The 25778-nt window shown below is 43.6% G+C and overlaps 1 protein-coding gene across 4 annotated transcripts in view; it reads right to left on the bottom strand.

The window, feature by feature from the left end:
- DIP2C (disco interacting protein 2 homolog C) overlaps window positions 1-25778 on the bottom strand; it is a 353066-nt gene that overhangs the window by 34197 nt on the left and 293091 nt on the right. For all 4 annotated transcript variants that reach the window (XM_048510380.1, XM_048510382.1, XM_048510381.1 and 1 more), the window contains 12 exons: window positions 24856-24958; window positions 24158-24222; window positions 21849-21942; window positions 20098-20217; window positions 17945-18059; window positions 12697-12836; window positions 9270-9406; window positions 8029-8237; window positions 7282-7396; window positions 3508-3709; window positions 2040-2149; window positions 205-285 (listed from right to left, as the gene is read on the bottom strand). In XM_048510380.1, the coding sequence (XP_048366337.1) occupies window positions 205-285; window positions 2040-2149; window positions 3508-3709; window positions 7282-7396; window positions 8029-8237; window positions 9270-9406; window positions 12697-12836; window positions 17945-18059; window positions 20098-20217; window positions 21849-21942; window positions 24158-24222; window positions 24856-24958 (1491 nt within the window). The remainder of the gene's footprint in view (window positions 1-204; window positions 286-2039; window positions 2150-3507; window positions 3710-7281; window positions 7397-8028; window positions 8238-9269; window positions 9407-12696; window positions 12837-17944; window positions 18060-20097; window positions 20218-21848; window positions 21943-24157; window positions 24223-24855; window positions 24959-25778) is intronic.

Here is a 25778-nt window from a genome sequence, read left to right as displayed (position 1 = left end):
AATACCTTCCCCAGCAGACACACTAAAAATCCAAGCATGTTTTGAAAAGCATTGTAAACTCTTTACCAGTTGGACATTGTTCCACTCTTGTTTATTTTAAAGAGACTTAGTTCTCTACTGAATTTTCACCTTAAAGTGTTTTGTGCCTTAAATCCCCACAAAAACCTCCCCTGAGTATTCCAAATTAGCTTCTGAGAGTCTTACCCTACAATTTAGTAGCGTATAAAGCACATGGTCAGGAGTTGTTTGCGCTCTCCACTGTAAGACTTCTGAGAGAAACAGGAACTAGAGGGGTGAAAAGAGAGAGAAGAATTCAAACAATCTTCTTTTGGCATTTCCAAGGAAGGTGTTCTTTTCCCCCCAATTGCAACCGAAGTTAAAAATTTTAAAAGTCACATATCACTGTGGAAGAATAAACTCATGTACTCAACTTCCTTCATCAATAAAGAGCAATGATCTATTGTCCTCAGGGACTTAAAAGAGTTTGGAAACAGAGCATATTGTTTGAACATTCATATTTCTGGTCACAATTGCTATTCACAATATATTCCAAAGTCAACTCTCAACTGGGAAAAGAGGGGAGGATTTACATCCCTTCTGAATAAGACAAATAATGCTTAGCAACAAGTTCACAGTGCGCATGTTTTCGTACTTCCTGGGAACAGAATACGTGCTTGACTATTAGATGTGCCTCAACTGCGGGAAAGATGCTTAGAACAAGAACATCTTGGTACTGACTCCCAGCCTACAGTTAGTCAACCAGTCTAACTGTAATGTGACACATAGGGTTGTTGTGATGCAACCACAAAACCTCAGTCATCTTACACATTTGCAGTGGAGCATCACAAACCCGTCTTGTCCATGACGGCTCATGACTGAGGGATAGAAGCCAGCACACACAGATTTATGTTCACTGTCTCTTCAGCTTGCTTTTCTTCTGAAAAGATCAAGGCAGTATGTGGGGTCCACCACCACCAGCAGCAGCAGAAGAGGAGTAGTAGTAGTTTGGATTTATATCCCCCCTTTCTCTCCTGTAGGAGACTCAAAGGGGCTTGCAATCTCCTTGCCCTTCCCCCCTCACAACAAACACCCTGTGAGGTAGGTGGGGCTGAGAGAGCTCCAGAGAACTGTGACTAGCCCAAGGTCACCCAGCTGGCATGTGTTGGAGTGCACAAGCTAATCTGGTTCACCAGATAAGCCTCCACAGCTCAAGCGGCAGAGCGGGGAATCAAACCCAGTTCTCCAGATTAGAGCGCAGCTGCTCTTAACCACGCTGGTGTAGTTCCCATCCAGGAACTGACCAGACTTGGAACTGATCGACTTTAAAATGTTTGATGCCTCACAGTTCCAAAGTAACAGCAACACACATTTTTTTCTTCTTCTGACAACTGTAGAAGTCAATGACACTAATGGGACAACAACCTTTCCTCCTCCCCCTCCCCTTCTTGCTTTCCCCTTACTTTCTCTGTTACATTAGAAAAAAAGGATTATGATTAATGAGATGGGGATTCTTTTGGACATTATTTTAAGAGAAAATCCCTGTGGGGACATCTCCTTTCTTTCCTAAAACTGCTGGGAAGTCTTATGACATAAATTCTTTGACTGTTCTCATATCAGGTGTTATATGCTATTACTGTTTTAAATCCAATTAGGGTAGGCTTAATTGAAAATTAGATTGGATTTTATTGTACTATTTTTTATTATATAGTATGATATTACTGTTATTCACCATCCTGAGCCTGACTTGGCTGGGGTAAGTGGGATAGAAATCTAAAATGAAATAGAAGTAAAGTAACCTTCCTTAAGCAGGAAGCTACATAGCTTGAGGATGACCCTAAGCAGGAACAAAGGTCTGATCATGTTCAGTTAGACTGATTCCTCTACAACTATATTCAGAATTACAAGCTTAGTAAAGGAGAAAGCCACTTAACTTGTTTTCTTGCTTTGAATTTGCTGCCACATGGCCAATAAGCTCTGCCAATAATCATGAAGCAACTGTAAAGCTGTAACACCAGGAATACGAACAGTTTCTCACTTACCTTTCTGGCTTGATCATTATCTTCTATTTGCCCCAAATCTCTGCCACTCGCCTGAGCAATTCTTTTCCCAGAGACCAGATTCCCCACCATCACAGAGGCAGGGCCAATTTCTACAAAATATCAGAGAAGCACATTGATTAGCAGAGTGAGAATCGAGCAAGTTCTGCAACACAGAATTCAAACTGTTACCTCCTCTCATCCACAGCAACGTCCTCTACATTCGAAACCTCCGCTGCAAGTCTGAAATTTTAGATTAAGATGCTCAGCACATAAACAGAAATATTCAATTTACGGAAGTTGATTGCTTCTGATATTGCTAGACTGTCATTCCGTCTTACAGACTCAGAAAATACAGCCAATCATGAGCCATTCTTTGTCAACATGTAGCTTGCTAAGAAAAAATATGGCTTGGAGACAGAGAAAGGCACACCCTAGTATTCACCACAGGCTATAATGCCAAAGTGTGCGTCTTGTGGCGCCCATTTTAGGCATCTGGAAGGAAAGACTGACCCTTGCTCACTAGACAGCATACATATTTTTTAGCAGAGAGCAAACATGTACATGTGCAAACATACACACACATATATACTATTGGCACTTAAAAATAACAACTAAATATCTGGGGGGAAGAATTAGGACTAATAAAAGGAAACACTTCTTCACGCAACGTGTGATTGGTGTTTGGAATATGCTGCCACAGGTGGTGGTGATGGCCACTAACCTGGATAGCTTTAAAAGGGGCTTGGACAGATTTATGGAGGAGAAGTCGATTTATGGCTACCAATCTTGATCCTCCTTGATCTGAGATTGAAAATGCCTTAACAGACCAGGTGATTGGGAGCAACAGCTGCAGAAGGCCATTGCTTTCACATCCTGAGCTCCCAAAGGCACCTGGTGGGCCACTGCGAGTAGCAGAGAGCTGGACCAGATGGACTCTGGTCTGATCCAGCTGGCTTGTTCTTATGTTCTTAGGCCTGGCTACATGCTATTCCCACAGTGTGAACCAGCCAGCCTCCGACTCCTGAGAATTCTGACGGTTTTTCCTTGTCTGTAGAGGAAAGCGGACAGTCCTTCCTGTTGAACTCACAGCGACTGGGAAGATGTCACAAATCAGCAGGTTAATCGTCGCTAGTTATGATGTTTGGCTAACCTCCCTTAGCAGTTCAGGAACAGAGGAAAAGTAGCTGAGCAGTGGAGCAGTAAGGGAAAGCCTGCTAGCCAGTCTAGTCTCCTGAATTCACATCAAGCAGCTAAAATAGGACTCTTTAGAATTCACAGCCACCAGTGCCCGAGGGCTTCTTACATGGTGAGTTAAACCCACTGCCTGGCCAGAGAGGAGCTACATCAGCCTGTATCTCCATGGGATCAGAATAATTTCCTCAGAAAGAAAACTCTTCCTACCTGGTACATGCACAGATAACAAGTAGAAAATGTCGAGCAGAGGCTGATAAGGAGAGGTCATGCTTACCTGGTTGCTTTTGCCTTGGTTTGGGCAGGTTTGTTACGCAGGTATGTGGACACATCAGGACGTTACAGGGATGCAGTGCGCCTTCTAGGAAAAGTTGCTTTGTTTCTGATAAATGGATACCACCTAGGGGAGTCTTTGGGAGTGTGTTCGCTGGCACCAGTGCTAAGCAGTAAACCCCAACTTGATGAATACTATCTATAGCCTAGAAATGGGTTTTCAGAAACAAGATGGAAATTAATGCGAGGATAAAGGGGGGAAAAAAGAGAGCAACTAATCAAATGTCTTAACAACTGAACGTTCTGCAACGGATACTTTGCTAAATGACTTCCAACAACCAAGCCTGACCAACATCTCCCGCCCAACAAAAACACACTCTGAATGGGATGGCACTGTACGTTGCAAATGGAAAACTACCTCAGTAAGGTCACGTGAAATCATTAACGGCACCCAGGCTGCGATCTGGAAGCCGCAGTTTGAGATTAGGTCTGTCTTCAGAGACAGAAAACCGTCATAAAACCACTTACTCCGTTCCTCTTTCCTAGGTCACACTGTGCACTTGCCTGCTGCAAATGAAAACTGTGAGTAATTCCACCATTAATCAAAAACTGACCCAGATAGCCACGATTTGGCGTTTCACAGCAGAAAGCCTCTTTTAATAATTAAATAGTGCGTTTCTGTTCCTTTAAAAAACCAACTTAATTTATTGGACTTATTCTTGGCACTGTGGATTTCAAAATGCTAAGGAGCCCAGAGAAGACGACGTTGCTGCTTAGATGGTGCCAGCTTGATATTTGCGCATGAATTCTCCTGTCAGGGTTGACATTAACCAGTGTTCCAATGCAGCTGGAGCAGAGGATCCCAACCAGGTCTCCTATTATGGAAACTGAACACGGGAATCTTTCATCGCAGATGGTGTGTCCACCCTACAGAATGAGTTGAGCTTCTTTGAACTTTCCAGTATCGTCAAACATACGGGTTGCTGTAAGAAGCAGCAGTGGCGTAGGAGGTTAAGAGCTCATGTATCTAATATGGGGGAACCGGGTTTGATTCCCAGCTCTGCCGCCTGAGCTGTGGAGGCTTATCTGGGGAATTCAGATTAGCCTGTATGCTCCCACACATGCCAGCTGGGTGACCTAGGGCTAGTCACAGCTTCTCGGAGCTCTCTCAGCCCCACCTACCTCACAGGGTGTTTGTTGTGAGGGGGGAAGGGCAAGGAGATTGTCAGCCCCTTTGAGTCTCCTGCAGGAGAGAAAGGGGGGATATAAATCCAAACTCCTCTTCTTATTCTTATTCTTGCTCTCTCATAATAAAAGCCATCAGGATATTCAGACTACGTGCATGGATAACATAGAGTCTGTCCATCATGACACAATATGTTATGTAAAGGAAAAAGGCTACAAATGAGTGACTTTCTGGAGTTCAGTTTCAGTTCAGCGGCCCTGTTGATTTGCACTAGAACAGCAAGATTCAAACCCATCCATCCCTTAAAGACCCACTACATTCTTTAAGGTGTGACTGGACTTGAATCTTTCTTGCACCTGCAGCTGAAACTTGTGGACTACCCTCTGTTATCAATGACAGAGGCAAGAAGGGCCATTTTATCCTCAGTTCCTTTCCTAATAATTCCTAGAATGGAGTTTGCCTTTTTCAGTGATGCAGCACACCAAGTCAACATTTTCAACGTGCTTTCCACTAAAACCTTAAGATCTCATCATTCTCAGGCCCCTTCCGCACACGCAAAATAATGCATTTTCAAACCACTTTCACAACTGTTTGCAAGTGGATTTTGCTATTCCGCACAGCTTCAAAGAGCACTGAAAACTGTTTGAAAGTGCATTATTCTGCATGTGCGGAATGAGCCTCAGGCTCAGCCAGTTCAGGCCACATTCAAATATAAGGTTTGGTAGAAGCTCAGATGCCTATTAACCTTTCCCCAGTCATGCAACTGACCATTTAGGACCACTATTTTCTAAAAGCTTTTTAACTTCCCAGCTGCCTCTTTCAGTACCGTTCAGGGAAAGTAAGTTATTTCCACTAGAAGCCAGAGCTTCTGCCAAGGGCAATTATAAAAGCAATTTATGAGACATAGAAAAGGTAACCAACGAGAGACAAACTAGGTAGAAAAAGCCTCCACTTTTTCTAAACACTGTTGGGACTCAATTAGGGAGCCAGTCAGGCACAAAAAAGCACTGTGTCTGTATGATGCCATTTTCCGTGAACGTTCATGACTGCAATAGGGTTTTTTTTCCTGACTTGGAGATAAATTACTGCACAGAGACTGAGGGTGAGAATTATGTGCAACATAGGATCTCCGTTCCTCATTTTTGGGGGGCCATCAAGCCATAGTTGACTTATGGCAACACTGTACAGTTTTGAAGGCAAGAGACATTCAGAGATGGTTTGCCATTGCCTTCCTCGATGTCATGACGTTGATATTCCTTGGAGTTCTCTCATCCAAATTCTAGCCAGGGTCAAGGCTGAAAGTGTGTGACTGGCCCAAGGCCACCCAGCAAACTTCCATGGCAGAGTGAGGTTTTGAACCTGCGTTCCTCAGATCCTAGTTCAACATCTTAATCATTTCACCACACTGTCTCTCATCAGATCTCCTTTCCTCCAGCACCATTGAAATGTAGATGGTAATGACCCTAGGTCGTCTGCTAAAGTTGCTGAGTAATGTGCTCCACTCTGTGATGATCAAAGAAAATAATCTGGAGGCAATATGCTACTTAGAACCATCTGCTGGACAAGGAGTAGTACAATGGGGGAGAACATTGTCAAGCCCCGCTCAGGAACATGAAGAGACTCCAGAGACTAGCACCAGGAGTGATGGGTTCAAGGTGAAGGAAAAGAGATTCCACCTAAACATCTGGAAAAGCTTCCTGACAGTAAGGGCTGTTCGGCAGTGGAATGTACTACCTTGGAGAGTGGTGGAGTCTCCTTCTTGGAGGGTTTTAAAGAGAGGCTGGATGGCCATCTGTCAGAAGTGATTTGATTGTGTGTTCCTGCATTGCAGGGGATTGGACTTGATGGCTCTTGGGGTCTCTTCCAACTCTAGGATTCTATAAGGCATCTAGTTACCACTGTGGGAAACAAGATGAATGCCAAAAAGAGTGCTAATCTGTGCTAGCAAACACAGAGACTGTGGCACCTTGAAGTCTAACTGGCAAACCACCTTGATTCTCCTTAGAAGAGAGAAAGGTGGGATATAAATCCAAACTCCTCCTCCTCCTCCTCTTCTTCTTCTTCTTCTTCTTCTTCTTCTTCTTCTTCTTCTTCTTCTTCTTCTTCTTCTTCTTCTTCTGCTTCTTCTTCTGCTTCTGCTTCTTCTGCTTCTGCTTCTGCTTCTTCTTCTTCTTCTTCTTCTTCTTCTTCTGCTTCTGCTTCTGCTTCTTCTGATTCTGCTTCTTCCTGCCCTTGGCTCCTGTAAAATCCTTAAACGTTTATTTCACAGTTGCTGGTGCTTTGCAGCATTTTTTATTTCCCCCAAAATAAGGGAAAACAAATTAGCAATTCTGGCAACACATTTCAAAAAGGATGAAAAGGAAGAATAATTCTTTATGTTGCAGCAGATTCAGGGGAGGATAAAGCAGGATGAATTGGGCAGCAGTGACACAGACTGTGTAGTGTATATTCATGCAAAATGAATGTCAGCAGACTAAACAATTTAGCTTATACATCTGGGGGAAAGGAGTAGAGAAGGTGAGAAGATGTCACACCAGGTAAGTCTCTGAAGTTTTAATTGGACTCTGCTGATTGCAAGTTAAGTTACTGTACCTGTAGCACTCGACTCATCCACTGAAAGCTGTCTTCCTCCGTGGAATCAGGTCTTTGCTCTGCGACAATAACTATCCTCTCATCGTGAAGGACGCTCACCGAAAACACTGCTATTCTGTGGAATGTGGAAACCAAAACAGTCACTGTCTAGCAACACGGAGTGTCGAGCAATCTGCATCTGATCAGGCTTTGTGACTCATTGCTCATTAGTTATGCAATTGAGAAGGCTGGGACGCGGGCTCTTATTTCTTCTAGAAAGAGACAGCTGCATCAAAACACCTACGTAAGTTTAAAATAGAGCACTGCTGGAGAAATAGCTGTTACAAAAGCTAGCTTCTCGGCTCTCCAAAGAGCACAGCACAGACCTTCGGCCTCCAAGCACGCCTGGAGTGTGTTTACCAAAAGATGCAGGGGAAAAAAATAAACAAGGTTTAAAGCTAGAGAACAGCCAAAAGCAAACACTGTCCCAAATTTTGCGGGACCAGTGGCAGCATACAAGCTTTGATTCGTCTCTGTTTTATTTTGTTTTTATAGTCGCTTCTTTCGGGTAAATAAAGGCTGTCAGAAACGAAAGCTTGTGCCGTGGAGAGTGACAGTGTTGCTTTATTCTTCAACAAGAAGTTATAGGAAAGGCTCCTAGAAGACTTTTAATGCAACAGCGCAGCATACTAAAATCTGCTTGAAGCGTCCTCAGAGGCTACTCCAGAATCCTACTTGAAGGGGAGGAAGGAACAAAGTGAACTATACCTTCCCCTATAAACAAACTTCATAGGCTCCACAGCCAATGCCGTCGCTACGATGTCATCTGCGTTGTGCCGCCGTCCGCTGACAACCATCAGGCCATCCATTTTGCCAACAACAAAAACCAGTCCGCCTGGGCCGATAAATCCCAGCAATCCAGTTCTTATAAAAGGATATTCACTGATTGGAGCTCCTGAACTGGTCATAGGGAACACCTGCAAGATCGACAAGACAGCCAGGTGTCAAGACTTCAGGGTGGATCAGAGGAATATGACAAGCAAAGAACAACTTCCTGGTTCCCTTGGCTCTTTTGGGGAGGGTTGGGAGTAATATAGATGACCCAGAAACACACTCAGATGCCCATGTGGTTCCAGAATGAAGTAACAGGCTTGGGATCCTGTATTAGCACAGTAGCTGGCCAAGCCAGGGTTAACCTACTGAAATGGATCCCTCAAGTAGAATGTAAAAGTGCTGTCAAATCACCAGCATTGCAAACAGTGAGAGTTTGGAGAAAGACCAAAAAGATGATGATGAAAATGGAGGGCCTGGTGACATCATGCTTTCAGGGTTGACTGGCCAATCAAAGTCGATCTTCGAAGGCTTTCACGGCCTGGTTCAACTGGTTGTGGTGGGTTTTCCAGGCTGTGTGGCTGTAGTCAGCCCAGAAAACCCACCACAACCCAAGGTTGATTTTGATCTTCGTACCTGTTCTAATTGTCTAAATGAGCACTCCTGGTTTAGCGAAACCATAATGAATGGTGTGCAAATACACTCTGGTGCTCACATATTTTTCTAATACCACCTGCGCACTGCTGTATCTCCAAGCAGCTTCCTATCTGGGCAGCTTATTGGATCTGACCTGCTTAGTTCCAACAGCAGAAACCATGTAACAGGTTTTCAGAGCAACTTTGGCCAACACCACAACCAGCATATCACGTCCTCGTTGCACCTCAGCTCGAAATTATGTTCAGTTGTTCTCTTTAAAAGTATGGATTTAAACTGCCGGCCTCCCTTTATCACTTCTCAGTAAACACTTTCCAAACAGGAGATATTTAGCGCTTCACAGTTGGTGCAGTGTTTTACTCTTAACAAAATTCTCAGCACAGTGAGACTCATTACAGCTGCCAGCCAACACAAAACAAAGACAGACTGACCCAAACAGTACCGTTAGCGTCACTGACATTATCAAAAGCTCTCGGAGAAACTTGGAACGCCCAGGAGGGAATGTTCTTTTAACCCAGACTCACCTCAAACGTGTTTTTCGTCATCCCAGAGAGTCCGTAATAGGATGTTCCCGTGGCCATGGCACACACGCAGAGTTCACCTACTTCATCTGTCCGACAGAGCTGGGGTACCCCATCTGGCTTCACTGCACACATTATGGCTTTTAAGACAAAAGCAAGATAATTTTATGTGGAATATGCGGCTTGCAAGTTTCACAAAACGGTGTGTAGGTTGCAGATAAAAGGAATCCCAGTCAATGTGCACTAACGAATACGTATTATCCTTTGTATTTAGCCTTGCATTATGAATGTAATGATTTGATAGCTTGCGTCTTCCTGCCACTCCTGAAGTAGCCGATGTCAAAGATGCTTAGGGCTAGTGCAGGAGTTTGCAACCTGTGGCTCTCCAGATGTTCATGAACTACAATTCCCATCAGCCCCTGCCAGCATGGCCAATTGCTTTTAGAAGGGTCACCAAAAATGGTTACCTCATCTTTGTTATTATTATTTATTATTATTATTTTATGAATTAGATTTTTATACCGCCCTATCCCCGAGGGGCTCCGGGCGGTGTACAACAATAAACATAATATAACATAAAATGGCTAAATCTTTAAAAGCAGCGATAAAACAGTAAAAGCTAAATCTTATAAATACAATACAATAAAATACAATAAAAATACAATAATAAATATAAAAGGCATCCAGCAGCTCCATATTCAAAATCCTCTCCCCAAGAGGGAGGAATGGCAGGTCCCAGATGTAGAGGGCCATGAGGTAGAGGGCCATGAAAGGGGGGGTTATGTTGAAAACACCCCCCTTCCTGAGAAAGTTTTTTTTTAAGTGAGAAAAAGCTGAATGTTATTTATTTGGGGACAGAAAAGCATTCCACTCGTGTCATCCAGAAATGCTGCAGAAAGATTTCAACACACCCATTGTTGTGGAGGATTTTTTAAAAAGGGTACAGTATTGTCAGAGAATAAGGAGACGCATTCCAGAACTAGGTTGCAGTCTATTCCGCCAGGCTAAAAGTACCTCGTAAAGCTTCTGCTGCTTCCAATCTTGGGCATAAAATAGAAGGCCATATATGACTCGTGATGGATTGCAACTGCAGTAAATCCTGCGACAAGCATATGTTTAGCAGTGGGAAAGGAGCCAGCGTGGCAGAGGGAGAAGGGAAACGGAGCAGAATGTCTTTATAAGTGCAAAGCACACGAGTACTATGTTCATTTCCATCCCCTGAGAAAGAGGCACAAGAAGTCAGTATTGTATCTTACTTCCCATTAGGTAGGGCTGCAGGATCATAGACAGGCGGACCTACAGGGCAGGGTGCTGTCTTTGTAGGAAACAAAACATGTGGAAGAAACTTTCAACTTACCACTGTTTCAAAATAAGGATTATAAATACATCTCTCCCACTCTGCCTTCATCTATGATTTATTACAGGCTTTTTGAAGGAAAAACTTGGCTTTGCACAAAAGGAATGCAAGTTTCCTGTCACATGTGGAAGTTCAAGATAGGTACTAGCTTGAAAGTTATCACAGCCTGCTGAGAACATTAACATTTGAAAATAATTGTATACACATGTTGGATTGAGGGATGGTCGCATCAGGACCCAGGAGGAAATATTTTGCAGGGCTCTTCTGCTATGCTGGCCAGGCAGAATAATCTCTACTTCTCTTTCTTCTGAAGATGTAACTTCCGTGACTGAAGCCATAATGATCTGCTAATTGGGGTGGGGAGGGAAGGAAAGGGGAGACAGATTGAGGATGCAAACAGTCTTTTTTTCCTGTAAGGACTGGATGGAGGGGAAGACAAATATTTTCACAAGGAAGGTCAGGAACATGAAAGGGACAGATCTTGCAATCTAGGTAGGCACTCTGTGAGAACTCAAAGAATTTGCCCATTCTCTGCAGAGGCAGGAAAAGAACTGGAAAGCACAGGCATTCCCCTCCCCATCCAGGGAAGATAGAATAATCTAGTTCTTGCCTCCTATGATGATGGGAAGAAGAGTACCCAAATGTGCTAGAAAGCCCTCCTCATCACAAACAAGAAAAAAAACCCTGATCTGAAAGGTGCTGAGAACAGATTCAGAAAATTGTGAAAAATGAATGGGAGCTCAGCTCTAATGCAACTCGTCTTTCTCTCCACGGAATCTCTTCTGGAGACGTCTCAAACTCAACACATCTTATGACCTCAGTTCCAGACACAGACATATATCAGATACAGGCTCTACCAAACATGTTTATTTGTATTCTACTTTTCCACCAAGATAAACAGTTTAGTCCCTCAAACACAGGCAACGTTGTAAAAAAACAACAACACCTATCCAAGAGCATCTAACAAACTTTATGATTTAGTAGGAACTTGAACTTGGGCATTTACACATCCAAACTCAATATCAAAACAGTTCTCTCAAAACAAATCTAATAAATAATATATAAATCTAATTAATAATAATAATAGTAGTAGTAGTAGTAGTAGTAGTAGTAGTAGTAGTAGTAGTAGTAGAAGAAGAAGAAGAAGAAGAAGAAGAAGAAGAAGAAGAAGAAGAAGAAGAAGAAGAAGAAGAAGAAGAAGAAGAAGAAGAAGAGGAAGAAGAAGAAGAAGAAGAAGAAGAAGAAGAAGAAGAAGCAGAAGAAGAAGAAGAAGAAGAAGAAGAAGAAGAAGAAGAAGAAGAAGAAGAAGAAGAAGAAGAAGAAGAAGAAGAAGAAGAAGAAGAAGAAGAAGAAGAAGAAGAAGAAGAAGAAGAAGAAGAGGTATCACAGAGTATAACCCTGATGAAACTATGCTACTCTAGAAGGAATATAGGTGGGAAGGTGAGAGTCATGAATGCACTCACAACAAAACTGTATGTAGAAAATAGCCCACAAGGAAGAAGGCAGGTTTCAGCAGACAGTGATTTTTTGCTGTGGAGAAAGATTTGAACATTGGGATTCCCTGACCTGCATTTTGGAACACCATAGTCGTAGGAGAACTATTCCCATGTGATTTATTGAATATGCGAAATGGCACTCAGATTTGGGAGAGGCAATATATCTAAAATAATGAGATAGACAGAAGGTCAAGATCACTGAGAGTTTAGCCAGAATTCATTCAAATCATAAAAGTTTCAGTGATTTGGGTCATATCATGTGCACAGTCCGCTACATGCCACAAATACTTCCAATAAGGGAAAAGAAAGAAAGTAAGCATGGTGGGTCAAAACTGATCAGATAAGCTCATGGCAATATAAGGGAAATACATATTCCCAAAATATATGAATGACTGTACATTTATATATAAACTGCACAAGTAATCTGAATCTACTCTTTCTTTCCTAGGGAGAAAATGACAACCATTAATTTATAACTTGTTATCTTAGCAGTACATGTCTGGCCTGGGTTCAGAACTGAGATAAACAGCGGAACGATTTGATGGATTCCAGAGAAATGTGGGAAAGGGAGTCTTACCTCCTGGCATCACTAAGCCAACATCTTGCACCGTTAGAACAGAAAGCTTTTCTTCAGAATCCACTCTAATGACTCCATACGTGAGACCGTGCATGGACAGGACTCCTCTGCCTGGTGGCTGATTGCTGTCATCTGTCGGCCTGCATGAATTCAAGAGTTGCACATGAATGGGCAGCTCTTCATATTGCCACACTTTCATGTAACGTTCTAGCATGATGAACAGACAAAAGTTGGAACATGCAGAGGAGGTTCTGCTCTGTTTTTAAAGCTTCCTATTGGTCAAACTCATGTGAAGGGAGTGTTTTAGTGGAGCTGTGACATTTTTAACTGACAAGTAAGTACTCTTTTTCAGTTTGCTGAATTTTACAGGTCTGTGTATAATACTCTTCTTTGGGCCCTCGTACTGTTGTAAAATATGGCCTTATAAAATGATGACATCAAATAGGATAGAAGCCAGAACAGAGAACAAATATTGGAGGAGCTTTATCTCTTTACTCACCTCTCCTACCAAGAGCAGAAGGACCTTTAGATTGTGTGCAAAGTGCCATCAAGTTGTAGCTTTCAGGGCAAGACAAGTTATCGGGAGATATATTCATACGAATAAAAAATGAGTCCAAAACTGGAGACGGATTCTATTAGGACTCTTTTTAATTTGATCAGGGTGACTCTGCTCAAGGCTATAGGGTGGAATGAGTAGTTCGCTTAAACAAGTCTACAGAGAACTGCCTGCCTCTGCATAGCAACCTCAGACTTCCTTGAGGGGCTCTCATCTAAACACCAACCAGGGCTGACTTTGCTTAGCTTTTGAGATCTGATGACATCAGGCTATCCTAGGCCTTCCAGCTCAAGGTGACCTTTAGATTAGAACTCCATAAGAGTAGAACTCCATAAAATCCAACACCTCCATGCTATCCAATGAATAGCAACAGCTCCTTTGCTATTTCAGAGCTTTTTACCATGGTAACATGAACACTGCTCAGTAAGCATTTGATTTTTCCACTTTGTTTTGAACACGAATGCTCATAATGAGTATACCTACACAGCACTTCACCCTCAACTTCAAGCTCGCAGAGAGAGAGAAAACGCACCAGGCTGATGTTTTTCCGGCCTGGCTTTTCCAATACAATGCTAATAATAGCTACAGGTGACATTCACAAGCAACACAGGCAGGGCTCAGGTGGCTCTAGGATGCATTTCACACCTCGTCTTAACAAGTGGTAACCAGTATGGTTTTTTTTTAAGTGACACTTTTACAAACTTATCGGCACTTTCCCAGGAGTAGTCACCAAAAAGTAAGCTCGCTTAGGATTCCTCTCTAAATGCCCTGCTAGGATGGGTGATAACGATTTTGAAAATTGAGTGTAACGACAAACACCACAAATGTTTAATTGAAAAAGGTATTACAGATGTGCTCTTTCTCCTAAAACCGTGGTGGCGAACCTTTGGCACTCCAAATGTTAGGAACTACAATTCCCATCATCCCCCACCAGCACAGCCAATTGGCAAGCTGGCAGGGGCTGATGGGAATTGTAGTCCATAACATCTGGAGTGCCAAAGGTTCGCCACCACTGTCCTAAAAGAACACTAGCAAAAGAGGGGAGGGGAAAAATCCACACCAGAAACACCAGAAGTAAGCTGGTTAGAATGTGCATTAAGAAATGGGAGGTCACCACACATGCAGCTGAAATGAAGCAATATTGTCATTACTCAGGAGGAAGCTAAAATGCATTATTGATCAGCATCCCTCTTCTTTGCTTTCCCAGAGGCACTGTGTTTGCCACTCAGACGATCACCTGGGAAACATACTTTAAAGAAAAAAGCCTTTAAAGAAAAAGAGTCAAGACCCTTTATCCACTGTTTTCTTATCCTCTAAGGCAGGGATCTCCAACCTTTGGCCCTCCAGATGTGCATGGACTATGATTCCCATCAGCCCCTGCCAGCAAGGTCAGCTGGCAGAGCTGATGGAAATTGCAGTGCGTGAACATCTAAAGAGCCATAGGTTGGAGACCCCTACTCTAAGGAGATCATGGTAATTGATCGTCTGTCTCCCCCCACTCCCGTGAAGTATACTAGAAGAGAGAGATAGAGAGACTGGCTCAAGGTAAGCGGAATGGAGGAATAGAGAATTGAAGCCGGGTCCCCCTAGTCCAAAGGTGGCGAACCTTTGGCACTCCAGATGTTATGGACTACAATTCCCATCAGCCCCTGCCAGCATGGCCAATTGGCCATGCTGGCAGAGGCTGATGGGAATTGTAGTCCATAACATCTGGAGTGCCAAAGGTTCGCCACCACGGCCCTAGTCCAACACTAACCATTACACCATGTTAGCTCCTACTGCAAATAGTCCACTTACTTAAGACACTATTTGAATATATTAGCTTGGATTGCAGCATTCTACCCTTCATGCAAGGAACTTGGATCCTCCTCCCCCTCCTCCCATGTTATCCTCATAGCCACCATCTCTCAGCCTTAGGGAATCAAATTATCTTTTTTGCTCTTGAACTAGGGCGACACGGCCTCAAATTCCCAATCATCCACAACTCAGCCACTATCACTCTGGTTCACTCTAAACTTAATTTTAAGCCTACTGACCCTAATTCCCTTTGTAAAAAGGCCATCCCGAAAGGATCAATTTTACATGTTCTGAAAAATGATATCAGCCTCCTTTGCTTAGATTATTCTACAGAATTCATAAAATGGAACAGTTCAGGAAGGCCTTCTTTAAAGAGAATTAGGATCATAGCTAAAGGCTGTCAAATTTTACTAGCTTTTGTTGATTTGTTCTTTGTTTATATTATATTACCCTGACTTGGGTAGCCCAGGCTAGCCTCATCTGTTCGGATCTTATAAACTAAATAGTATCAGCCTTGGCTAGTATTTTGATGGGAGATCTCCAAGGAATACCAGGGTTGTGACATAGAGGCAGGCAATGACAAACCACCTCTGAACATCTCTTGCCTTGAAAATCCTACAGGGTTGCCCAGAAGTCAGCTGTCACCTAATGGCAAATAAATAAATAATATTCCATTACATAATTTCTCCCATTCTGTAATCTAGTTTTGTAATATTGTACATCCCTTGCTGCTTTTTGGTACGTATAGTGCTTTTTTGAGGGGGAGGGGAGAGGGTTGCAGTTGTCTAATTGTGTAATACAGTCATTACATTGTATTGTCGAAGGCTTTCACGGCCGGAATCACTGGGGTGCTGTCTGGTTTCGGGGCTGTATGGCCATGTTCTAGCAGAATTCTCTCCTGACGTTTCGCCTGCATCTGTGGCTGGCATCTTCAGAGGATCTTCAGATCTAAAGTCCGTCAAATTTTACTAGTTTTTGTTGATTTGTTCTTTGTTTATATTATATTACCCTGACTTGGGTAGCCCATGGCCAAACAGCCTGGAAACCAGACAGCACCCCAGTCATTACATTGTTGACTGTATGGATTTTACTGGTCTTATTGCATTGTTTTAAAATTGCTTTGATTCTCTGTGTGAAAGGTAAACTATAAATTAAGTAAATAAAGCACACTGAACTGAAAATCCCCACCTGCAGTACTATACTATCAACCACACCTTTGCATAGCAAGTTCCACCCAAACACTTACTGATTGGTTCCCCACCTGGGAACATGAAAATTTATACCCCACTAAAACATTCCCTTCTCACTGGACACTGTGTGTAACAGACTTCCCTCTGTGATACACCTCTGAAGATGCCAGTCACAGATGCAGGCAAAACATTAGGAACAAGATCCACCAGACCATAGACACACAGCCCGGAAAACCCACCAGAACCAAAGCACACTTGTTTGGACCTAATCACGTAATTGGCGTCAATCAAGTTATGGCATAATATAGATGCCTTGAGATTTATAATCGAAGAGCGTTTATACTGGACATGCTTTTGGCACTAAGCCAGTGAATTACAAACTACTCAGATGTTGGGGTAACATTCAGAAAGAAAATATATCAAAGCGTTTTGGGTATAAATCCACGATCATAGACTTTCAACAGGTTTTTGGTTTTTAAAACAGCATTTAAACGTTCAAAAGGGGAAAAAATAGACAAGGAAAATTAAATTTGATGAAGATTTATTATAGTTAGATGAAAAGTGATAAAACGAGGTGCCAGAATCTTCAATTAATTAAAAAGAAGGAATTGAAGAGGCAATTACAAGCTCCCTCATCCAAAGATATGAGATGAAAGTTTGCTCTAAGTTTGCCGACAGGCTTGGGGCCTTTCCCCACTTACCTTAAGCCCCGCGCTACTCTCCGAAAGTAGCACGGGGTCCCCCGGCACTCCCCACAACAGGGGTGGCGACAGTGCAGCTGCCCCAACGCTGCCGCTGTCGCACCCCCTCAGCGGCATCCCTGGCGCTCTTTTAAACGGCGCCAGGGATGCTGCGCGTTGAGAGCAGCGCGCGGCATAGGGGGATTAAAATAAGTGGGGAAAGGCCCTTGGAGAAAAACTGCTCTCTAACTTTAATAAAGGCTGAATGTGTGCTGATGAGCAGCTGAAGTTTTTCATGGCAGGGAGAGAAATAACAAATCATTTAACTATTATTAATGGGAGATTTTTCTCCAAATCTGGTTCCCTCACTTTTTGCAATTTTGGCGCAGCTTTATGCATGCAGCAACATGACCTTATTTCATTTGTAGCCAGCCTTTCTCACTGAGACTCAAGGCGAGTTATCAAATGTAAAAAAAAAACAATTCAATCAGGCAGCATGAGGCATACAACAAACCATATAATAGGACTAGGACTACAGGATTAGAATACAATGCAAACAGAATGGATCCCGCCCAGATGGGGCTCATAAGCTGCTTTGGTGAGAAGGTTAAGTGCAAATGAAATAAATAAATATTTCCTGATGGAAGTTCTTAACTGTAGATGGCCATTCTAATCCCTTTACATAAATGCCATCCTGAACTTCTCTGGATTCTCTGGAAGCGGCAACTCAAGAAAAGGCCATAACAAAATGCTAGAGCTCCACCCCCAGGAAGATCTGTCTGTGTCCCTGTATGGTTATCATCCATCAGTGGGTGAAGACTTTTGGTTTGGTGTTCCCTCACTAATTCTTATTGGCCCACCTCTTCATCTATGTGTTTATGTGCTCTCGTTATGTTTTTATATCATGTTTAAAAACAAATATCATGTTTTAAAAACAAATTTAAATAAATGAATTGTGGGAGTTCTTCTAACTTCCTCAGGCACCGAGACCACCACCTCCATCAATCATGGTAAAATTTTAGTACCTTCTAATAGCCACGGTGAGGGCCTCCGGCGAACTAGCACAAGGGCAGATGACCTCTTGCCTCAGCCCTTTGCTTTGGAAGACATTGAGAAACGCATCACACGATGAAATTGACCCTAGAATGAGAACGAACAAAATCTGACACCAGTATAAACAGTGTGTTATGAAGCACTATTTCGAAGTTAAGAGGATTTGTGCCCGGCTACGGCACCACAGCCGCGCCGGCCCACCGCTCCCAAGGAGGCTTCCTGGTGGAGGTGGGAAGCTACAAACATATAAAAGCCTCTCCGCCGCCAGGAAGCCCCCCATTGGGCCAAATGTGACCTAAGTCCAAAGAGCCAGCTGCCAGCGCAACCGTGGCAGTGGCTGGGATGAAGCCAACTGTCAGCTCTTCCCCCGACTACGCCCCCAGCCCACCCCACTATGCTGCCAACAGTGGTGCAGGGATGATGGCGTGGCAATCAGTGCCCCATCCCACTGCCAGGGAGGGTCATGGCGGCTGCACAGAGGTGGATTCGCCCCTCCATCGGGGCAAGTGCCCTGGGGAGGGCAAACACCCCCCCCCAGTGCAGCACCCCACCTCTCCCAATAGCAGATTCATCAGATTCAGCACCCCCCATCTCTTTGGAAGGGGCCATAAGCCTGTTTGCCCTTTTAGTAAGCTCCTCGGTAGGGAGACTCCAGTTAAGGAATTTTATATCTAGAAGCAGGATCATATCAGTTTCGCCAGCATGGATCATAGCTCTTCGCCAGCATGGCCAATTGGCCATGCTGGCAGGGGCTGATGGGAACTGTAGTCCATAACATCTGGAGTGCCAAAGGTTCGCCACCACTGTCCTAGACCACAGTCTCTTCTTCATAAGAATTGCTATTGAAATGGATGATCCTTTGAAACGCCACCCGTAATATGCCTGGTTCAACAAAAACACGGGCAGTACTAAAGCAGCTCTTATACTTCCTCCCAAATTAGATTTAGAGTTTTCCTGCCTAAAACATAAAAGAGGGAAGGATAGTCTTGATTATACAGTGATTTTTAGTATAATTTAATAAAAAGCCACAAGCCCCAGAAATTTATTTTAGCAATTCAAAGCATATTAGAAAAGATTAGCTGAAGAGCTGTACTGGGCACCTTAAAAGAAAACCGGAGAAATTTTTTTTAATTCACATGGATTTTTAGGCACCGTTGAGAGGAAAATATGAGCTGTTTCCTTTTTGTATTGTCAAAGGCTTTCATGGCTGGAATCACTAGGATGCTATGGGTTTTCTGGGTCGTATGGCTGTGTTCCAGTGGTATTTTCTCCTGATGTTTCGGCTGCATCTGTGGCTGGCATCTTCAGAGGGTCTTCTGTGGCTGGCATCTTCTGAGGATCCTCTGAAGATGCCAGCCACAGATGCAGGTGAAACGTCAGCAGAAAACACTACTGGAACACGGCCATACAACCCGGAAACCCACAACATCCTAGTATTTCCTTTTTGCTTCTAACAGTTGTTGCTTACTTTTTCTGTGGCTGCATGAAGTATGAATGTGATGTGTGTGCATACAGTTAGGTACATGATTGTTGGGTTTTAAAAAAAAATATCTGAAAATTAAAGCCAGAAGAGGAAGTTGGCTGTATGTTTAAAGAGATGCTTGCCTAATTCACTTCTACCCCGCGCTCCTACATTTGGCTCACACATGACAGAGCCTACATGTGTATTCCATTTCAGTTTGTGTCACTGAATATGATAAAGTAAAAAGCTAGCCCTGCATCTGAAACATTTTGCCAAGAAGCAAACCTTCCTGTTCTTTCCCACTGCTCAAGGATAAATCTGACTCAGCCTTTACGTAACAGCTTGTCACGTCATGTATAATTGGATTAACGGCAACTTGTATTATATGGAACATCAAATTTGCTTCAGGATTGGCTAAAGAGAAACATGTTAAATAGAATCCCAAACAATTAGTGTCTGAAAATGGCAGGCAACTTTACTTTTTTGCCGTTTGGAGTTTTACACACAAAGAATAAGAATATCTTCAGATGCCACCCACAAAGCGCTCCTGTCACGCAATTTTATTTTGTGGCTTTCTCCACGGAGGCTCATGGAGATGCCAAAGAACACAGCACACTGGGCTGCACCCTCGTCCCACTGCTTCACCACCTGCTCATCACTTACATGGGTTGGCGCCATCAGCAACTATTAGCATTCGGAGCGATGAAAGGTTGATGTCCCGTTGATCTCGATGTGCTACTAATGCCCAGTGCATGTCCCTAGATTTTACACAAGCAACTTTTGCTACAGAGAGAGAGAGAGAGAGAGAGAGAGAGAATGGGGAAGTGAGGAGAGATATTGTTAAAACTTTGGGTGAATAAAGTTAAAATTAGTTTGGAAACACTTGGGCATGCTATGAATTGCATAATAAGTAAAGGGGGCAGAAATGTCAGGACCCTTACCCCATCCCCTATACATCTGCATGACTGCTTCTTCCCACATTGCCCCTCCAATCTATGGAGGGGAATTTGTTGGTAGTCCCAGGCCCTAGGACAGTGGTGAGATCCAAAAATTTTAGTAACAGGTTCCCATGGTGGTGGGATTCAAACTGTGGCGTAGCGCCAATGGGGCTGGGTGGGGCATGAAGGGGCGTGGCCGGGCATTCTGGGGGCGGGGCATTCCTGGGCGGGGCTGTGGCAAGGACACAGCCGCTGTGCAGGTCCTTGGGCGGGAAACGAATGCATGCAGGCGCAGGCTGCCACGCACGCCGGTGCACCTCCTGCTAGACTGCTTCAAGTTCTGCGCGCTACTGCTGAGAGGAGGGGCGTAACTAAGGCAAAAATCACGTGGCAAAATCCCCAATTAGTAACCCCCTCTCAGCACACACAAATAATTAGTAACCTACTCTCGGGAACCTGTGAGAACCTGCTGGATCCCACCTCTGCCTAGGGATGTTCAGCTGGCTTCGACCCAGGCCAGGGCTTTGGCCCCGGCCCTGGCCTGGTGGAACGTTCTTCCTGCAGACATCGAGGCCCTGTGGGATCTGTTTCAGTTCCTCAGGGCCTGCAAAACAGAGTTGTTCCACCGGGCCTTTTCTGCTAGGTCAGCCAGGGATCCCTTTTTCTGATGAGATCATTCTGGTCCCCATCTAGGTACGGTGGAATGGGGTTAGGGTTGATGCCCCGGGTGGAGCCGCAGTGGAGGCACGGCCGGGCTGCGGAGGGAGTGTTCCGGGGCGGGGCAGGGGCGCTGTTTCCCCTTGCTCCGCCTCTGAGGTACGGCATGTGCATTCATTTTTAAATTTTGTACTCCCTATTTAGGTCTACGCCATCTATTTTAACTGTAATGAAATTGTAATTGTATTTTAATAAGCTGCATTATGATGTTTTACATGTTTTATATGATTTATTGTACAGAGTCGATATTTTATTGTAAGCCGCCCCGAGTCCTTTTTGAAGAGTCGGCGGGATATAAAAAGAAAAAAAATTATTATTAAATCTCTATCTAGCATTGCCAATTCCATGTTGGGAAACTACTCCTGGAGATTTGGGGTGGAGCATGGGGAAAACAGGACCACAGTGGGGTATGCCACAGAGTCCATCCTTCAGAGTATCCATTTTATCAGGTCTTTGGAAGTGAGCTGTAATTCCAGGAAAACCCTGGTTCCACCAGGAACCAACCTGGAGCTGGAATCTGGACTTCCATGTTTTATGGACCACAAAGCAAAAGACTGCAAATAGGTGGAGCAGGATTTTGGATCTTACCAAAGTTATCATAACTTCCTCTTATCTTTGTAAAAATATACTCCCATACACATATACATTTATAGCCACTTTTACTCAAGAAGCCTTAAGATGGATTGTGTGTATATACACTCACACACAGAGACTCTGGGAACAGAAGATGCTCCCCACATGCATCTTTATAGCCCTTACCTTTATACTGGCAGACTTTCTGTATCCAAGAAAGCGGGTTTACCTTCATTAAAGAATATGGGATGCTTATAACATGCATCATGTTCATAACACTCTGAAATCAAATGAAAGAGAAGCAGGCGTCAACCATATCGCAACTAATCTGCTAGTTCTAATAAGCAGTTCTTTTTAAAAAAACCTCATCGGACATTTATTTTATTTTTTTCTGTGAATTTGTTTCCTGCCCATCGCCGAATTAATCATAAGCTACGGATGACGGTAAGACATTCTGAAGGAAGATTTTATTTTCTGGTTCTTTTACAGAATGGCTGAAAAGTGGCAATTCTGGAAGCAATTTGGGTCTATGCCGCACATATATAAGTCACCTAGAGAGGAAGCTGTATCGGGCAGTAACTTGTGCATGTAAATGAGCTATTTCGGACAGCACCGCAAGAATGTTACCATTTCCTCTCATCAAATACAATTATTCCGAATGGACTCCATTTACACATACAAGCGCAAGTTCTAGAGTGTGGCTGGAAGGCACATGATGGGGCAGAGCAGCTGAGACTGAGGTCCCTTCCACACATTCAGAATAATGCACTTTCAATCCACTTTGAAGCTGCATTTTACTGTGCGGAATAGCAAAATTCACTTGTAAACGATTATGAAAGTGGATTGAATGTGCATTATTCTGTGTGTGTGCGGAAGGGGCCTAAGAGACCCTTTGGGGCTTTCCCCACTGACAGAGTTGTACTGGTTTCTACCTAGGTTCGCCTCAGTGAATCCCCACTGCCACCGAGCTCAACATTGTTTTGTCTCAGTTCCCGCCCCCCCCTCAGAACTGCGACATCCTTGTCGCAGTTATGAACTACACTTTTCTGCCGGAACAAGGTCGATACCGCTTCGAAGCTTCGAAGTGGGGAAGCATCGAAACGACACCTCATCCGTTCAACCAATCACAATCCGCTTTTGTGGCATGCGCAGAATGGGAGAGTCGTGGTGGGCAGAAAGCGCATGCAACTGTAAACTGTAAACTGTAAAAACTGTAAAAAAAAGAATGCTCCCGTTTCCCGCCGTAACACAAGCGCCAATCACGATCGAGGAGCGAAACAGGCACCAAGATGATCCCGCCCACTTAGCTCGGTTCCAGGGGGCCAACTCAGTTGTTGTGGGGACAGCCTGGAATTGCCCTCCACTGAAGGGAACCGAGTTGACCTTAGCTCCCTTCTGTAGTGGGGAAAGCCCCTTTGTCTGGCTGACGCCTGCATGGAGACCCCCCCTTCCTGTAAATCCTATGTATGCCACCTTGAATTCCAGAGTGGAAAAAGGCAGGCAAGAGAACGAGATAAACAATTCGAGTCAACTGTTATGTAATTAAGTGACACATATTATGCTTACATCATCGCTCATCACTTCAAACAGGAATTTAAAGGTCAGCAGTTGTCACCAGAACAACATGGGCAAGATGCCTTTTTCACCAAGTACAAGAGATGCAGCCAGAAAACTCAGAGGCTAAACTTAGCAGCTAACTAATAGTGGAGCTCCAAAGGAAACAATTAATCCTTCTTAAACAAGGTACAATGTTATTTATTTTTAGATACGAAAAGCAAAAAAACATAATAACCTGAAAAGGTTAACGGAGAGACTTAAAATAGTATATACAAGGAAGAATGTACAAAATAAGCTAATGGTATGCTATTTAAAGATGAAATATCCCCTTACAGGACAGGTCTGGAAACCAGCCAATAGAGAAAGAAATGACTCAGTGACTGAGTGGGCTAAAAATACAGACATGTGGACTCTAAAAATGAAACCAAAATGGCAACGGAATAATGGCTTTGAGAAACGTCAAGCACTGAGCTCCTGCCATCATAATCTTGCATTGCTTCAATGATATTTCTGGAGCACTTCCATAAAATTTGGTGTGCTACTTGAGTTCATGCACTACTTTAGTTACAATCACACTGTCTCTTTCCAACTTGTGTAATAGCAAGATTGGACTCTCTGTAACTTTGCACTTAAGAACAATCCTCCACTTTTTGCACCTTAAAAGATCTACTGGACTTGGTCATTCACAGCTCTCTCCCTCTCCCTCTCCCCCCTCTCCCCCCTCTCCCCCTCTCTCCCCCGCCTCTCTCCCTCTCTCTCTCTCTCATTCCCCCAAAGCAGTTATTTGGAATCTGGATGTCGACTGATTGTTTCCCCAAATACCCCTTTTTAGAAGCCAAGTAGAGTCGAGTGATGTCTAGAGTGTTCTGACTTCTAACAGCCATCACGAAAGCACACCTTGATTTTTAAACAATAATTGCGCAACAATACAGACTTACCGTAAGAATCCCATGCCACAAACCTACATCTTTCTTGAAATCTAATACATTCACAATGGTTTCAGCTATGCAAAAAAAAAGAAAGAAAAGTTATTGAGCACATTCTACAACCTGAAGAAAATCCTACTTTAAAGGAGTAATTTAAATCATTTTTATATTGAAAAAACAATCATTGTCTACATAGTAGTAATGGTTAATTAATTTATATGTGTGCGGTTTACAAGGCGTGGTTGTGAACGTTTAACATTGTTTTAATGTATTTAATGTATTTAATGTTTTAATGCATTTTAATGTTTTAATGTCTCAGTTAGTAGATAAATGCCTCTTTTCTACTTTTCTACTAACTCTGTAGTTTATAATGCCAATAAAGGCTTTGGAATTGGATATTGAAAAAAGTAGACAGAAGATAAATGGGAGAACTATCCCAAGATATGCCAATACGGGCACAGATGTCAATAAAGCCAGCCCACCCTTGCTTTCATGGGCATTATGACAATTTAAAAATAGGATGGATTTGTTTAAATACTGAATCCACCAAGAATAAAGTTTTGAAAAATAAGTATAAATCAATGCCTAAAGAAATATAAAACAATACCTATAAACCACATATAAAACAATACCTAAAATAAAACTGCTGTGCTGAATATATCGCTGGAATCTTAAACTGCTTTCAGAAATACTTTAAAATGTTGAAATACCTTCTGTGTATCCACAGGCCTGCGTAAGGGCTTGGCAGTGGGTGAGCAGCGCAATTCTTGTCACCGTCACCCCAAGAACACTTCCATCTTTACAGGTTTTGTACTGCAAAAGAATGTTTCCTTTCAAGACTCAAGAAACCACAAAATTGTCAATACCTGAAGAAACTAGAGAGATGCAGATCTGAGGGGCCTTTCCAGACCTAGATCCTTAGGAAACCCTAGATCAGTGATGTCGAACCTTTTTGAGACCGAGTGCCCAAATTGCAACCCAAACCCCAGTTATTTATCGCAAAGTGCCCACCCGGCAATTTAACCTGAATGCTGAGGTTTTCGTTTAGAAAAACAGGTTGGCTCCCTCTTCCTCCGCCCCACCTTCTCGAGCAGGGGCCAGCCTGCTCTAGCCTCCAGCTAGTCCTGTGTGCACTGCTCTGTGCCTCTCTAGCATCTCTGCCTCCTCTGCGCCCCCCACCCCTCGGGCAGAAGCCACCTGGACCACAGGCACCAGGCCCACCAGCTGAGTCCTCCCTGCTCACCATGGTGCACGCATGTCGTGCTCAGTGACCCAGGCCAGCCTAGATATGTGTGTGTGTGTGTGGGGGGGGGGTGATTTTCCGTCCCCCACATGACGAACTCTGGGTATGCGTGCCCACACAGAGGGCTCCGAGTGCCACCTCTGGCACCAGTGCCATAGGTTCGCCATCACTGCCCTAGATCTTTAGGAAATCCTTCACACTGTAACCCTCAACCATTCCTGCTAATACACCAGCAGACACACAGGACTATGGCTTTTTACACTTGGGAGGGTTACATTTCCGTAGCTGCATTCACACATCCCATGATCTGAGGCTGGTGGCAACTTGGTCTATTACAGACCCCCCCAAGCCAGACTGGAGAGTTTGATGGTGCCTTCCTGGAGCAGATGA

The sequence above is a fragment of the Sphaerodactylus townsendi genome, linkage group LG11 (assembly GCF_021028975.2).
Source record: "Sphaerodactylus townsendi isolate TG3544 linkage group LG11, MPM_Stown_v2.3, whole genome shotgun sequence".
Lineage (NCBI taxonomy): Eukaryota > Metazoa > Chordata > Lepidosauria > Squamata > Sphaerodactylidae > Sphaerodactylus > Sphaerodactylus townsendi.
Note: the sequence above shows the minus strand (reverse complement) of the source record. Positions and strands in the feature narration are given on the sequence as shown.